The sequence below is a fragment of the Siniperca chuatsi genome, linkage group LG4 (genome assembly GCF_020085105.1).
Source record: "Siniperca chuatsi isolate FFG_IHB_CAS linkage group LG4, ASM2008510v1, whole genome shotgun sequence".
NCBI lineage: Eukaryota > Metazoa > Chordata > Actinopteri > Centrarchiformes > Sinipercidae > Siniperca > Siniperca chuatsi.
In genome coordinates, this window is record NC_058045.1 from 9,189,216 (window position 1) to 9,206,756 (window position 17,541).

Consider the following 17,541-nt stretch of genomic DNA (forward strand, 5'->3'; position numbering starts at 1 on the left):
AAACCAACAGTATTTGTTTATATGATGCCTACCTTGTGATGATAGACCTCCTAATTCGCGGAAAACCGAGCACTTTGTGTTGTTTTCTGGTAGCACTGACAAAACTCTGTTAGATGTGCTGTCTTTATCTTTGAGAGAGTAGTTCAGTAATTGCTCTCGTTTTACTCCTCCAGAGAATTGCCCTGTGGAGTAGCCATCAATTTTGAAACGGGCTGTCCCATTGTGTATGGATGCACACATTTTTGTGCATGCCTTTTTGCTTCCAGTTGAACCACGGTGGTTCAACCAGGTTGCATTATTGAGTCGATGGTGATCTCTCTTGATTTGACTGTTGTTTGTCCCCATTGAGTCCTCTGGCTTTATTCATTAACATTGATCAATAGGACCACAGCAGTGTATCCTGCTATCACAGTTAACAGCCAACATAGGTAGAAAAATACTAATAAATCACATGCAAATGTCATTTACAATTATTTCTAGTTTTATGCATTGAAGAAATGATTGTTTGAATGTTTATATCAGAAATTTTACTTGTTGATAATAATGGACTATATTCATTAAACAAATTAAAACCAAGTTATTAATAGTGGAAGACTATTACTACTAGAACAAATGCAGGAGAATGCACAGCTTCATTGTTAACGTTTGCAAAATGTAGCAGAGTTATTTTTTCACAATTCCTTGGTTATGAAATACCTTTTTTATTACTTGTAAAACTAACAAAGCTGGCTGGCTGTGCAGTGTAGCTTTAGTCTGTTTTAATCACAGCAGCATGTGTGGATAAAAATAAGTCATGCTGACAGCTTAAATGAGGAAACTGTGACAAACTAACATAAATGAAAGAAATTTAGATGATGAAATCATTGTTTGAATAAAGGCTGTTGAGTATTCATTTTAAACGAGACATGAATGTGTCTGTAGCCAAGATTAGGTTATATTGCTGTGTAGACAAAACATGCTGACATCAAAACCACCTTCCACTTAATGAGTTACATGTCGTCAGTGGAACTTGATCGATATGTACAGTGAGACCCTCAGTCTTCAGAAAGCCAAGCTCCATTTATACGTCATGTATGTGTGTGTAAAGCAATAACCTGTGTCACTATCAGCTCCACTGGCTCTTTGAGCAGGCACCTGTGTCTGTTGGCCTTTCAGCAGACCTAGAGCACATCTGGCTCCTGCTTCCAGTCTGATTTAAGAGGAAGGTTTTATGGGTTGACTGTATTTGCTAGACCCATTTTATGTAATTGTGTTGCATAAGTTAAGTCCTCAGGGGGATTATTGGTACATTGGTAGATACCTCTTCCTGTCTGTGCTGTAGGGAGGTGTCTTCCGCAGAGCGAGGTGTAATAACAGAGGGAAGGCTACACTGAATTCTTACATAATTAGTCTGGAAACTCAAATTTAATATTTTCATTCTTTTCTTTTTTCCCATCTTCTTTCCTACTTTTCTCTTTTTAATTTTTTCATTCATTTCCTCCAACAATACTACTATACACCCACTGCTTGCCTACTTCTCTTTCCACTTCTTTGTCAGGTGTGTGTGCACCATGGCGTCTAAACCTCACCCTCCTCTGATGAAGAAGCACAGTCAGACAGACCTGATAAGCCGCCTGAAGAGCCGGAAGATCCTTGGGGTCGGCGGCGAGGATGATGATGGTGAAGTGCACCGCTCAAAGGTCAGATTATGCCACACAACCTTTTAATTCATGTCATTTTTATTCCACAAGGGCAGTAATGCAGAAAACAAAGGCAAATGGCTAGTGCATTAGTGCAACAAACAACTTATATATATATATATATATATATATAGTTATAGTTATATATATATATATATATATATATATATATATATATATATAGTTATAGTTATATATATATATATATAGTTATATATATATATATATATATATATATATATATATATATATATATATATATATATATATATATATATATATATATATATATATATATATATATATATATATATATAGTTATAAATTTAAGCACATATGGTTAACCATCATCTCTCAAATGGACAATATTGCAGCAATGCATAAGCCAAAATGGCACTCAACCACAGATGCATTCGTTAACCCTGAGAAGAGCTATGGATTCCTTTTTAAAAGCCACAATGGGCTGCTAATTGGCTCATCACTCTGATATTGTCCCATTGTGTGCATTTGCTCCTTATGCTTCAATGAATCTAGATCACGTAATCCCATGAGCTCCAGCAGCTCCACTGAAATGTGACCGGCTCCCCTGGGAGACTCTGCCTCTTGCATATCATGTATTATATTCCTGCCTGTATTTGCACATTCATATAGACAATACACAGTGATGTGTATACCAAAAACACAACAGCACACATGCTGGTTTATGCCAGGAGACGCAAAAACACATGCATGTTGAGCTGCACAGTTGCAGACTGACAATAATTTCTTGTTCCATTTCAGAGGGCTCATATAAAGAGTCCAATGATTTTTTGAATTTTTTTTTTATCAGATTCCATTAGAATGATCATCGGCAGAGCAGACTGTTCCTCACTGAAATATTAATCAAGCAAGTGGGAGAAGGCAACAGAACAGAAGAGAGCAGGCATACGGTGGTGGCTGATAGCTCGTGATGAGACGTTGCCCCCCCCTTTCTCAGCCCTCCTGAGTGTTTTTCTCTCTCACTGTTTTAGCAAGGACATTTGCCACTCCGAAAAGATCCCTTTTACAAAGCGTACTGATGGAGACAGATACATATACTGACAAAGAAAGAAGAATACACTTAATGCCTCAACATCCATGCCAACAAAGCTTATTTAATGTGAGAAAGATTCTTGAGGTTAGATACTGGCTTTAATGATTGAATGGTGGTCCAGCAGCAGTTCATTCAAGGTATAGTAACACAATACTTCTATTGTATGTGCTGTTTTGAATAGTAGGTTTCCCTATTTAACTGTGGCATTGACCTAATTTAGAAATTAAATTGTTGCTCTTAAAATGTAATTGTTCACTTCTTCTACTACATTGTGCTGTTACTCTTGAGTTGTTCTATTTATCCTTGCCACAAGTGTTTGTGGTAAAGAGACCCGTGGGATCTAACAATAAGGTTAGCTGCATAGCAAGAGTTGGTTTGGAGGGGAAACTGTTGATTTTATCCCTGTGGTCCCTGTAAACAAAGGAGGGAAGTGCTCCCCTAGTCCTCTGAATGTCTCTTCCTGCCTCTTTTACTGCTTAGAGATAAGAAAACTGTTCCTATTACTTATACTTCAGTGAAAGAGAGGCTTTGTGCTACTATATGTATATATGAGTGCAACTGTGCCAAGAAATATTGCCTGTTATGACACTGGCCCTGTTTATTCCTGTCATTGACATGCATCTTGGGTGATCCGATCACAAGTGGACAGCTCCAAGTACGTCAGTTCACACCTGGCATTAGAATGTGTCTCCACATTTTTCTCAAGTGACCACTTGTGATCGGATCTCACTTCCCCGCTCTGAATGCAAATAAACAGGTACATCATTTCCGTTTGCAAAGACCAAATGCATTGTTGTTTTCAGGGGCGGACTGGGATTATAATTCAGGCCGGGAATCTAATGTCAGTCCAGGACAATCTCCACATTCACTCCATTCACAACAGATCAAATACAGTGGTGTGAAAAAGTGTTTGCCCCCTTCCTGATTTCTTTTTTTTTTTTGCATGTTTGTCACACTTAAATGTTTCAGATCATCAAACTAATTTAAATATTAGTCAAAGATAACACAAGTAAACACAAAATGCAGTTTTTAAATGAAGGTTGTTATTATTAAGGGAAAACAAAATCCAAACCTACATGGCCCTGTGTGAAATAGTGATTGCCCCCTAAACCTAATAACTGGCTGGGCCACCCTTAGCAGCAACAACTGCAATCAAGCGTTTGCGATAACTGGCAATGAGTATTTTACAGCGCTGTGGAGGAATTTTGGCCCACTCATCTTTGCAGAATTGTTGTAATTCAGCCACACTGGAGGGTTTTCGAGCGTGAACTGCCTTTTTAAGGTCATGCCACAGCATCTCAATAGGATTCGGGTCAGGACTTTGACTAGGCCACTCCAAAGAGGTGGACTTGCTGGTGTGTTTTGTATCATTGTCCTGCTGCAGAACCCAAGTTCGCTTCAGCTTGAGGTCACAAACAAAAACTGCATTTTGTGTTTACTTGTATTATCTTTGACTAATATATAAATTGTTTTGATGATCTGAAACATTTAAGTGTGACAAACGTGCAAAAAAAAAATAGAAATCAGGAAGGGGGCAAACCACACCACTGTATATTCTAAGCGTTTTGTTGAAATATTTTTGTTTTGTTTACTGTTTATGCCAGCAACATATCTTTTACTTTTAGGTTTATAAAAACATCCAAATAGTTAAAAACAGCTGTCTAAAGTTGCACTTCTCCTGCTTTACTACATAGCATGATTAAGTTTTTTTTAAAACGGAGAATCAACTCGGGAAAGGTAGTTGTGATATAATGTGCTGAGGGCAGACCTGCTATTTTTTTTTCTTTAACCACCAACCATGTCCCTTGCTCATTAAGATAATCTGTAATTTTACAGAATTTAGTGACACTTTCCTCCCAGGCTTTTCTCCTTTTTAAAGCGCTCCCTCTCAGCTCTACCTTTTCCCTTTCTCCTGTGCTGTCCATTTTTTCTCCACACTGCTCAGCCACGCGCACTCCATGCACTGAATGTTGGGTTTATGTGCAGGCGACCAATCGCGTGTGATGACAGACAGAGATCATACCATCAGTTTAAGGGGGCTGATGTTCTACAGATCTGAGGGACTGTAGTTGCCCTGTGTTATGTGTTGTTTTCTCTTTGATGCTCCCGATGGCCAGTCCAGGTCTGGTTATTAACCTGAATTTGAAGAATTTGCTCGTCAGACCACAAATTAGATACGAATTAGGTTGGAAAAATTATAGACAGAGTGGAGTGTTTCTGGGGGGCAGGTTTTACTGATTACTGCACAAAAACAACACTTTATAATTTTATTTATCTTTTATAGAAACTGGAGTTTCCTGATGGACAGGTAGTTTTACTTGTTGCTAAAGTAACCGCTAACTGCTGCTAAGTGTAGCTGCTGTTAGGTACTTAGCTCAGTTTGCCATGCAGCTAGTAGTCCTATTAGCTTTAAAGCTTAAATAAAGTTTTAAACACCAACACTCCCTCTGTGCACCGAGCTCCTAGTCCAGGCAGTCAGCTAGCGTTAATAGGACCGCTAACTGAGCTAACTAGCTATCAGTAGACATCAGTTGATTAGGCAGTCCTTTAATGTGGCTCGAGTCACATTGCATAGATTTGATTGGCTGAGTAGCGTCCAAGCCCCCAGCAAGTATGCCAGGCTTTGAAGCCAATTTGACACGTGTAATTACAATTTCCGGGTCTGTCACGTGATGCACACTGGCCCAAAAAGACTTTTTCCCATAGACCCTCCCATTGTGAAAGAAGCGGCTGTAAAACGATGGAAAAATGTTTTGAACGTCACAACCCCCGCGAAATGACTCATTTTACTATCAGAATTTGATCCATTCTGTCCAATAACATTTGGAAAGTCTAGAAGCCGCACGATTCAATCATTTTATCCTCATTCAAGTTAGTGGAGCGCTAAACCGGAAGTCAGCCGGCTCAGCCGGTGAAGTCTCTAGTGCGCTTGCACCATGGGCAAATGCGGAAGATCCAGGTAATTTAATACCAGGAGGTCCAGGAAGTTTTTTGGCTTCACGTGCCACTGAGCAGCTTTCATAGCAATGAACGGAGCTCCGTCTCCAACGCTGTATCCAGTTCTCTTTATACATTCTCGGTAGTGTCAGGTGAGATGATTATGGGCCACTAAACCAGTGCCACGAAGGCTAATAAAAGTTGCACCGTTAAAATGGAAACACTCTGGCATGCTACAATGACTTCTATAACCAGTAGCATTTACATTCTTTTCTTCTTCTTCTTTTTTTACACATATACCGTCCTATACATAATACCCGGTGAAATGTCAGGAAGGTATGAAGGTATGAAAAAATAGATACCGCCCAAGCCTACTTAGAGCTGTCCACTTGTGGTCGGATCACCCAGGACACATGTTAATGCCAGGTGTAAACAGGGCCATTGTCAACTTCTTTAACCTATTGATACACTACTAATGTTATGGTCATGTAACAACAACCAAGCTCTCACAGCATGAGCCTAGGCCTTCATAAATAAAATATACCACAATGTTGTGTGTATATTTTGTGTCCCAGAGGATTACCACTGAGACATATGAAATGGTAATCACCATCTACTTAATGTGACTGCACAAACTGACAACATCCATCAGATGAGAAGCATACATACTCAAATGACAAATTTTAGTTTGGTGGATAACAAATTGTGCTTCTCCTGAATATTTTTCTTTCTCTCTGGCTGAAAAGTTGCCCTTTGTTTACTGAATGTAGCTGACTTAGTGACTGATGACAAGGCCAGGCCATAGCAGCTGTGATTAAGCGTCTCTCTCCACAAACAGCATTGTGTATTTCTTCCTTTTCCTGTTTCTCCCTCTCTCCTCAACTCCCTTCCGCTCTATTCCACCCCAGCCCAGCCCTGTGCCATCAGTTGACGCTCGGTTCCCTTTGAGTATTTCTCATGCCAGTCATGAATATTTATGTGTTCCTGTCAAAAACAGCCCCTGAAACCATGGCACAGGAAGGCTGATTCACCTGGTCACGTGATCACAGCTGGCACAGACGATTCATGTACAGGCACTTCAGCGGCAGTGCAAGGAGAGATGTAATGGGTCTAGTCTGTAACTCTCTATCTTAATATTTTTAGGAATTTAACTTCAAGGGTGTCTTTTCTTAAGGGCTCTGCTCTGAGATCAAAGCTAGCAGCAGCCATGGGCGAAAGGAAATGTTTTTAATTTTTGATAAATAAAACACCAGTTCTACAAAGCTGCTTAAAAGAGGCTTTTTGGCCCATTGGTATCACTCCATTTGTGTGTGAATGCATGGTAGCATGCTGCAAACGCACACATGCAAGAATGTTTTATTATATTTGTTCTCAATCTGTATACATGTTATATGTTTCGCTACTTTTGAGTGATATGGGTGAAATCATCACACCATTAATAAGGGTGTTTTCCTAAATCACTATACGTTACAATATGGCAACTGTATGCAGAATCGCATATAAAATTGTGAAACTGATGTTCAAAACTAAAAACTGTGTTCCACTGTTATGCATTGAATATGACCAAACTCTTCTTATGTGTAAAATAAATCTTTCAACAATGATTTTTTTGTTTTTAATTAACAGCTTGCTAGGAATAAGTAATGTGGATAACAGAAATTTGCTAAACAATAACATGAGAACATTGTATAGTCATGATATGATTTCACTGATAGTCAATAAATGCTTATATAGCTCTCAGCCCTTTGTAAGAGACTATTTAAAAAATAGCAAAAAAGGAAAGTCACATATGATGGCATGTCATGCAAGTAACTTCTGCAAGTTTTTGCCTTTTGCAGTGAAATTAGATCTCATTGATGAAGTCATAATTTATAATATTTTAGACCTTAAACTCTCTTAAATTCATGAGGATATTTCCCATGATATTTTGATAATGACAAGTTTTTGGTGGAGCAACAGTTGTTTTTGAAAATGTTCCAGATGCAGTGCACAGTAACATTTATATGTTGGGAAAAGGTAGAAGGCAAAACCCTTGTATAGTATGACAATGAATCGTTTTGGTTCATTCACTCTGACATTTCACGGCTCGTCAAGCAGAAAACTGCTTTACAAATGATAGTGAGAGTTGGCTGTAAACACTGTGAAATGATTCATCTTCACTCTAAGTGGTTTTCATCCTTCAGTGTATTTTTAGTTTTAGTGATGCTATGTCTCACTACAACACAAGAAAAGTTTTGAGTGAAGAGGTGTTTGATGAAGGGAAATCATTGATGTTAGGTGAGTGATAGAACCTGAAGGCTTTGGATGAAGGAATTCAACAATTGTAATTTACCTGTGGGTTACTGTCTGTTCAGGCTGAAAACTGGGTTGTTGTTTTTTTCTCCTTTTGCCTTCTGTGTGGTTTATCTGACACAGTTTGTCTCTCTGCCCTTGTGTATTTTAGGATTTAAAAAAAACCTGAATCTGAATTTGTCAGCAGAATTTCTGAGCTTATATCCCCTTCATACAAAAAGAATCAGTGCGCTCGCTCTCAGATGCTTATAGATTGTCTCTTTCCATTTTATATAACTAGGTATTCCTTGCACTTGGAATGTGTTGCTGCTGATTTTGGTTTTGAGATTGTGTTCATTTGAATCCTGTGCATGATTAGTCATTATCAATTAATCTATTATATTTGTCATTAATGTATTACATTTTTTAGTCTACACAATGTCAGAAAATTGTGAAAAATGCCCATCATAATTTCCCAGAGCCCAAGGAGATGTCTTCAGATTGCTTGTTTTGTCCGACCAACAGTTTGAAATGCAAAGATATTCAAGTTGACAAAAGCAGAAAACCTCCAATTTTAGAAGCTGGAACTAGCAAATGATTGTCATTTTGTTTACGTAATTGCTTGATTATCAACTGTGTTGTTGATACATTTTCTGTTTATCGACTAATGATTTAATTGACTTATTGTTTAATCACTACATCATACCAGCCCTCAGACAGTTATAGATGAACGTTAACATGCTGGTAATATTAGACCGAACAGAAATGGAGCCACAGAGTATGCTTGGATGCGTGTTTTTGAGAGAGGTTCATGTGAATATACTAGTGCCTGACGGAGCATTAGAAAATCAAGTTGCCAGTTATTAGCATTCCAGCATCTTCTAGCATTTGCATTAAGAGATGCTTATCCTAACAGATATCACCAAGGAAAGCTTGGGTGTGTCTTTTCAATATTGCTGTATTATAAGATTCATTCTGTATGGCATTTCATAAAATATTAACTATTTCTGTTCAACTGGAATGAACATTTGCTTTCAGATTGTCAAAGTTTTCTCCCAGTAAATGCTTCAGGCTCTCAAGATTATAAATTGAGTATTGTGTGGTACTCGTGTTGCTAGGATTAAGTTAATTTGTAGCAAATTTTTTCTTGTGACATAGACTTGGTAGTTGGTTATTCATCCAGAATTCACTGCAAGATGTTGTTATGACATACCCTCTTAATCTTCAGGGGTTGATTTAAGGAGGTGAAGACATTCGGTCTCTAATTAACATCTTAATAGGTCCTTCTTTGACACTCAGCCTCTCTCTCTTTTCTTTCCTCTGCACAGCCTTGTTAATATGCTTTTTTCCTGTAGCTTGCTACAGATGTGTTGACAATATGAAATACACCTCCATGAAGAGCACTTTATTCTTGGTTATGTGGTGCTTTGTTGAAGGCTGTCATAATAGATATTTCTTAAGATGACATGATTGCTATTACATTTCCCTCCCCATAACTCATTTCCTTTTTCTTTTGTCTTGCCTTGTTTGCTCACAGATCAGTCAGATGCTCGGAAATGAGTTGAAGTTTGCAGTGCGAGAGCCTATTGGGCTGAGGTGAGATTTCAACTGCTCAGAACAGCTCACAGTTAACACAGCAGACTGTGTGAGATCAGCTGTGTAACACTTCGAGTAAAGTTCAACATCTTGTAAACTCAGAGAAAACAAATGTACAATCCATTTTGGTTGCAGGAAGGATACAGTATGTCATGTAATGTCTCACTTCTTAGGGTGTGGATACTCATCTCAGCAGTGGGTTTCACAGTTATGGCCCTGATGGTAAGTGTTGCTTAAATTATCAACACAGTGAAGAAGTTGTTTCACATGCATGACTAAAAAGTCTTCGTTCAAATTGAATAGTCTCTATCAACATAGAGACTATTGTACAGTTTTGAAGGAGAAAAAGCACTCATATTAGGAATATGAAAACATGTTATGCAAACCCAGCAGTTACTGTAGATTCTTTTCCAACTTATCAGTAAGGGACATCTGGAGAAACAGCTCTGTCTTTGTTGACCGATATCGCCTAAATGCTCAATATCCTCAGTGTTCAGGGCATATGCAGTGACTCTAACTCACAAACAGGAAGACTTTGTCAATGCTGCTGTATTTTGGGGCCATTTTGGGAGGACTGAATGCTGTTGAATTAATATGACCGAGTTGTGTTGTGCTTTTGTTTTCCCACACAGGCCCTGGTGTTTCCCAACCAGCTATATGAGGTTGTTTTCGAAGAGGAGCTCTCCACGACTAACATCTCCATTCGCCTTTATGGAGGAGCACTGCTTAGTAAGTCTTCACTCCTAAGATGCAAAAAAGACTATTATACGTACATAAAAGCTATTCATGCTTCCTTGTGCATAGCTGCAGTACAATGAATACAGTATACTGCAGCTATGCATGAGGGAGTACATTCACTGCGCTACAATGACGCTGACATACAACATTTTAATATTTATTTATTTCCATGCTAAAAATATACACTGCTCAACTGCACGTGGTCGCTTGTGATAATGCCTTCTAATGCATTCATCACAGTTCTCACGCACACACATTCAGATGATATACAAAAATCTTTCTTCTTGCTGCAAAATCATTCCTTTAGGCTATAAATAGAGGCTGTATAATTTCATTCAGTTCTTTGCATCTACAGTTCACTCTAAGGGCTTGACAGGCACAGAGACCAATCCACTAGAATACTCACAGCAAAGGCTCCAGTTGCCTCTGTTTCTGTGGCCTCGTATATCAGGTCTAAACCCGGTGGGAATACAGTGTGGGATGGTGTGTGTGTGTGTGTGTGTGTGTGTGTGTGTTGGCCTAGAACTCAGAGGAGGCAGTATATTACACTACATTTAAATTTTGCATCTCGTTCACTCGATCACGCATTAAATTGAGTTTTTTTTTTTTTCCTGCTCTTCTGTGCCACACCATCCACAGGAGACAATCGATGCTCATAAATATGCCAGGTAATTATGGCATTTGAGCTTTGCTCCACTCTCACAGAAATTGTATTGGAGATGTGAGCGGTTATTTTAATGGCCTTAGATTGAAACAAGGCTGTCAGGCACGTCGTTGAGTCAGTCACTCAGTTAGTGATTGCAGGGTCTGTGATAGTTCTGTGAAGAGGCACAGCACACACGTTGCTCCTTGATGGGGAAAGTAAGCAGGGGAAATAAAGAATGGTGAGAGCAAAGGCTTAGCATATTTTCAGTACATTTTGCCAGGTTGTCACGTTCAGCTAAGTTAGGCCATAACGTATGTCAGAACGTCAGCACCTAGACCTTATATAGACATAGGAGCACAACATATTTGATCTAATATATTTTCCTCCTCCTTCCTCTCAAGACATTTATGGGAATACTAAGGGAAAACCTCATACTATACTCTTAATGCATTGTATGCATCTCAAAAATAACCTTGTGTATGATTACTGCATTGCCTGAGGAGAGATAAAACCTTACACATGGCACTGTAGGGGAAGATATGATTGAGCCAGCTTTCAATCTCATAAGGCCAACAATAGATGGGCGTCTTTATTTTAAATGTCAGCGGGGCTGTGGGGATTAGTAAAGAAAAAGGATGATATCATACAAGACAAGGAGCGGTAAAGGGGGCGAAGGATGGGGTCTCATCTGCCACACAGATGGAACCTGGCAGGGAGAGGATACAGTCCATCAGCCCACCTTTCTGCCCATCGCTGCTCATTTCTATTGCCTCACTTGTGTGTGTGAAATACAGGAACATAAACTAGAAGAATTGCAGGGAATGAAATGATTGAGCACAGGTTTTTTATCAGATCAATGAGTCAGAGCATTCAACTGAATCAATAGGCCAGTTATCACCATGTGCTCATGGCATCACAGATTACAGTTGGAGTACAGCTGCAACTAAACTGTTTACATAGTAGTTTTGTTAGTGGAATTGCTTTTGGACATGTAGGAGTCTTCTTTCCTGAGCTTCTTTTTTTTTTTTTTTTTTTTTTCATTCCCATGCCCCTGAACCTATAAATTCCCCTTTATCACATCCTTCTCCAGGCCTGGCCCTCATCATGTGGAATGGTCTCTACACAGCAGAGAAGATCGTCATCCAGTGGACTCTGCTCAGTGAAGCCTGCTACTTTGCTGTCCAGTTTCTAGGTGGTTAAACTTTCCCAATACATTATTTTACAGTTATGTCTTTTTGTCCCTAGCTGTTGGAATCACAGCATCAGAGACCCCCCTTTTTAGAATCAGAAATACTTTATTGATTCTCGAGGGGAAACTCTTTTGTTACAGCAGCTCACCATCACGTCAGTGCACACAGGAATAGAAGTACTAAGCAAAAAATATAATACACTATAATACAGGTCAGATAAATTAAGTACCAAGTGGGTATGAGTATAAAATTAAAATAAGTGTGAAGTACAAAGTGGGTTTACCGGTTGATGATAATAATACGGTATAAATTAATAGTGCATGAACTGTCAAGTTAAGTGTAGCTTATTAAGATTAGACGGTGTAGTCCCTTATTATTATTAAGATTATAATGAGACGGATGATATTGCACAGCAGTAATAGAAGTGTGAATAAATATTAATAAATTAAACTGAAAACAGAGTATATTGCACAGCAGTATTAACACAGAATCTATCTATGTCACTTTGATAGTGACAGCGTTGAAACAAACCATTAGTCAAAATTGATTTTACCAAAGAATTTTACAGATGTATGTGTTGATACTGCCCTCTTGTGTTCAGAGCGTTGACTCACAGCCTTGCATTATATTAAGTATAGGTTCATGAGTTTTCAAGTCTATCTTCTTGTAACACTCACATGCCCATATGTACATTGAAACAGTTTTTGTTTGCTATAACCATTTCTCCTGTCCACAGTGGACCTGAAAAGATCCCTTCCTAAAGCAATTTCAGTGTGAGTGATGGGGGACAAATTCCAGAGTCCTGGTTGTGTGAAAAAATTACTTCTAAAGTTCAGCTGAAGCTAATATGAGGCTTCAGCAGTCAGTTATGCACATCAATTGGTTTCTTTCAAAGTTATAGTCTTACAGTACAAAATTCCCTCTTTGTGTTACTATCTCTCTGCCCAGCTCAGCAAGGAAACACTGTCCAGGGAAACACAAACAGGGAATTTTGTACTTAAAAGCCACTTGATTTGAACAGACTGACAATTGCAGCTACAGATTTCAAAGTACATATGGGCCTGTGAGTATTGTTTTAATGTGCACCTATACTTTTAAGATCCACTTTCCAGAGGTTAATAATGCTAGGAATATCATGTGCAATGTGCCTTTCCCATATAATAAAGATCACATGTAAAGTACTAAATGTTACTGTGTGGTTTCAGTGACATCCATCACCTTAATGGAGATTGGCATCCTGCCCAATTCTGCCATCCTCCTGCTCCTCAGTCGAGTGCTCTTCCTGGTGGTCACCATGGCTTACTACTACCACCTGGGCCGTAAGCCAAAGAAGATCTGAGCTGACTGTGTGATGCTTCCAGGGAGGGGACAGCTGAGCACAGATCACAAACGTGGGGTCAGAAGGTTTGGAATATCATTTAATTGGGGCTTGGAGCATTACCTTGCCAGTGGATGCCCCCTTCCATATTCAACAAATGAGCACAGTCTCACATTCCAGACTCTACAACAAAAACAAGAAACCTCATAGTGAAAGTGAATTACTCTTTCACTGGGCTGTGAGGTCAAGCCCCTCTTGACACACGTCCCTCCTTTGTGCAGTTCTGAGTGCTGTCATTATAAAGAAGAAGCTAGCAGTTTGTAGTGCATTGCGTTCTTGTGTCACCTAGTTATATGATTTAATATGTACAGTACAGCGTAATTTCAAACATCCGACTATGTTCATGTACAGCTACATGATTTCCAGATTTCGTATTTAGTGTTATCTGATTTTAAAAAGTTGCATCTTGACACCACTTCTTAATCACACTCAAGGATCACGAGTTTGTGCTATAATGTGTTCCCTGTTTGATGCTGGTGATGTCATCTCATACTGTATGTATGCTGAAGTGAAGCCTGAATATCTGTGCTCTAGCATGATTCTCTGACAGCTCTCCAGTAAACACATTAGATGGATAAATGATTAACTCTGCTTAGTGTAAGATTCAGGTGCAGTCAGATAAGCTAAACTTAGCACACTGAGGAGACGCCTAAAGGTCAGTTTTTACCCTCAGTCATGCCCATCAATCATATTCAGATTTAGACTACCCAAAAAGAAATGCTGAATCTAAACATTTTTCAGGGATGAAGTGATGTTTTTTTTTTTAATTCCTTGAGGGATCAGTCAAGAAGTTCTACCAAAGTGAATAGGAATTGTTTTGTACAGAATATTTACACTACTGAGATTAATAAATGTAATGTAGATAAATGCACATGTGAACTGACTCATAGAAGAGAAACAGTGTAGTTCTCTCCTTGTTGTGTGTGCACTGGTAGGCAGGACTTCAGCCTGAGAGATTTTACAGAAAGTATTTAACATTCTGACCTTTACTGTAAAGCTAGTGTCACAAGCCGAGCATGTCAGTGTGCAGGGCAAACACACCTGAGCTGGTTCCTCTTTAGTGATGTAGCACAGTTTTTTACATACACCATATCCTTAGCCTTGCCTTAAAACTACTTAAAAGAACAGTCATCAACACTGCATCCAACCTGTATATATGTAAATAAAAGTATTTACAAGTATGTGGTGTTCTTGTGAACCGAACAGGGAACTTGTTCAGTATTAGTTAAATGATTTTCAAAGGTTGATCTTTCTCTTGGCTTGTCTTATTTTGTACCTATTTAAGCGACATTTGTGTTTTTGACGTCTTGCATGCAATATAATCCAGCAAAGGAAATAGCTCAAACTGTGTAGCAAGCTGCCACCAACTTAATGGTGGTGAATAGATGCATTAGCTAAAAATGGCAAAAAGCCTAAAAAGGAAATTTTAATTTAGAAAGCAGTTAAACTACATGTCCTTTAAAACAGATATAACCCAACACTTGACAGTTTTCACCCATTCGGTAAGTTCAATAAATGTTCTACCTCCCAATACGCCGTCAGGTAAGCTCAGTGTTTCAGAGCTACGTCAGCTATGCTAATTTGTCAACTCTGATCTCTGCAACTCACTCTTCAGCACCAAAGGCCAGACACTCTAAAGATAGTCGACTGATTTTTGTAAATTTTACGTGAAACATACTGTGGGTCTCCTCCAAAGGTGGTCCATATTGTTGCAAATGACCATGTTCAGTCCTGCTCTAGCAGGGAGTGGTCCTGAGGTCAGAGTGATTGAGGGTTTGCAGTTGCAGTCCAGCGCTGAAGGCAGATGGGCTTGTTACTTGGGTGAGTTTTCAGTTCAGATAGGGAACGTGAAACATGGGTGAGGTCTCCCGTACTCCTGAAACATTGTAATTATCCCTTTTCCAGTGTTTAATTAGATGCAGCTCTCCCGAGTGACATTGTGTGCCCCAACCTACTGCTCTGTCCTGACTAGCATGGTAATTATGGAGTTCAAGAAAAATGTCATTCCATTTCCGTCGATACTACAGGCCTCAAATCATCAGCCTTGTGAAATGTTCAAAGGTCTGTAAAGCAGGTTATTTTAGGAGAGATGGGCAGAAGAAGGGAGGCAAAGAAATAGCTTTCATCCTCCGGGTTCTCTGACGCAAATTAGTCAAAATATTACATTGGTAAATTGAGCTATTCATTCCCTCTGATGTAGATCCATCATACTGTTTGTACTGTTGTGAATAGCATACCAGGTCAAACTGTTTCAAGTTGTAGCATTGTGTTTTTATGTATATATGTGCTATATTGTACCTCAAAAATGAATTATGGATTTCCACTGTTTAGTTTGAAATAAAGGACACTATTGTTTATTTTGAAGACTTCAAAGGTGATGTAAACATCTTTGTTCCCTGTCCTTTCTGATAGAAATATAAATGGCTGCAACAAACGATTATTTTTATTATTAATTAATCTGCCAATTATTTTCTAAATTAATCAATTGTTTGGTCTATAAAATGTCAGAAAACTATATGTACTGTGTGTGTGTGTGTGTGTATGTATGTATGTATGCATGTATACTACAAGAAATTGTTCACAATTTCCTTAAGACCAATGTGATATCTTAAAGTTGCTTGTTTTTTCTGACCAACAGTCTAAAACCCAAAGGTATTCAGTTTACTGTCACATATGACAAAGAAAAGGAGCAAATCCTCACTTTTGAAAACATGGAACCAGAGATTGTTAGGCTTTTTTTTAAAAATTGATTAAAACGAGTAATCAGTTATCAGAGTAGTTGCTGATTAGTAGATTCATTGATCGTCAGAAGATTAATCATTTCAGAAATATACATTTCCTGCTAGATACTGGTGCCCACAACTTAATATCACCAAAATGAAATGGCATTGTGAGGTAATTGTATCACTTACGGAGTAGCTACATGGAACATCAATTGTCTACTGGATTGATAATGTATTAATCTCATGTAATAAATTAAATTAAAAAAGTTGACAGATCAACCTGAAATACCAGAAATACATAACTTACACATTGGGAATCATAAGGTTGAGAAAGACTTACCACTCAATCAAAACATCCAGTGTAACTCCACTCATGTTTTCTCTGTGAGATGAGCCTGAGTGTGCTTTAAACTTTAAAGGGGGAGACTTTCATTTTTAGGCGCAGCCGCGAACAGGATACCTTCCTGCAGTAATCTTGAAAGTGGAGAGCCTTCAGCAAAATGTCCTGTTAAATTCAACAAAACATATCACTCAACAAAACAGAACCCACAGCTTTGTTCTAACGTGTGTCAACACAAAAAGCAAGAGTTGTTAGGTAATCTCACCCTTTGTTTAGTGTTTTCTGTTTGGGAGGTGTTGAACTTGTCATAACTTGATTATCGTCAGGTCTGCACACAGATCGTTTCTGTGAATTTAAATGAAACTACCTTGTGTAGTCTACCACATATTCCTGCCTAACTTTTCCCATCCCCGGTGCTCGCTCTCCTTTACACACACATTGGGCAAGGAGTGAAAAGGGGGATTGTGTGGCACAGGAAATGTGTGTGTGGTTCGGGTGTTTTATAGGCAAGAAGCTTCCATGTGTCCCTGTGTATGCATTCTCCCCATACTTTCCACTTTATATACTGAGTCCTGGTTTATTTCTTAAGGCATGGTGGTAAACAAGATTTTGGAATGGCTTACAATGGATCATTTAAAAGGCAATCTAAAACAGTTTTCAGGTTTACCCAGGAACAGTTTATGATCAACATACATGTAAATATAACCGTTTGATTATCTTCAGGGATAATTTGCATTATGTTATGAGCTCTGCCTAATGTTGCTGCCCACATTTCACATCAGCTGATAACTGTTATTATAGTTGACTGCACCTGCAGTAAAGTGATACAAAGCAATGTCTGGCAGAAATTAATGTCTGCTGATTATTTTTCGCATCAGAATATGTGATGTTTTAACAGTATGCCTTTTGTTTAGATGAGGAAGTAATTATCTTATTTTAACAACAACAAATAACAACTCGCCATGTTGAGA

The 17,541-nt window shown here is 38.6% G+C and overlaps 1 protein-coding gene and 1 long non-coding RNA gene across 4 annotated transcripts in view; one reads left to right on the forward strand and one right to left on the reverse strand.

The window, feature by feature from the left end:
* Positions 1 to 15,880, forward strand: part of LOC122874558 (tumor protein p53-inducible protein 11-like) — a 34,888-nt gene extending 19,008 nt beyond the window's left edge. For 2 of the 3 annotated variants that reach the window (XM_044192586.1, XM_044192588.1), the window contains 6 exons: positions 1,538 to 1,679; positions 9,497 to 9,555; positions 9,729 to 9,777; positions 10,188 to 10,284; positions 12,030 to 12,131; positions 13,335 to 15,880. In XM_044192586.1, the coding sequence (XP_044048521.1) occupies positions 1,551 to 1,679; positions 9,497 to 9,555; positions 9,729 to 9,777; positions 10,188 to 10,284; positions 12,030 to 12,131; positions 13,335 to 13,468 (570 nt within the window). In that variant the 5' untranslated portion in view covers positions 1,538 to 1,550 and the 3' untranslated portion in view covers positions 13,469 to 15,880. Of the gene's footprint in view, positions 1 to 1,533; positions 1,680 to 9,496; positions 9,556 to 9,728; positions 9,778 to 10,187; positions 10,285 to 12,029; positions 12,132 to 13,334 lie in introns of all 3 variants that reach the window. The other variant, XM_044192587.1, reaches the window with a different exon arrangement.
* Positions 15,881 to 16,249: 369 nt separating this feature from the next.
* LOC122874560 lies at positions 16,250 to 17,493 on the reverse strand. Its single transcript, XR_006377632.1, has 2 exons — positions 16,836 to 17,493; positions 16,250 to 16,735 (listed from the first exon to the last, which is right to left on the reverse strand). It is a non-coding gene; the product is annotated as an uncharacterized LOC122874560 (long non-coding RNA).
* Between the last annotated feature and the right edge of the window lie 48 nt (positions 17,494 to 17,541).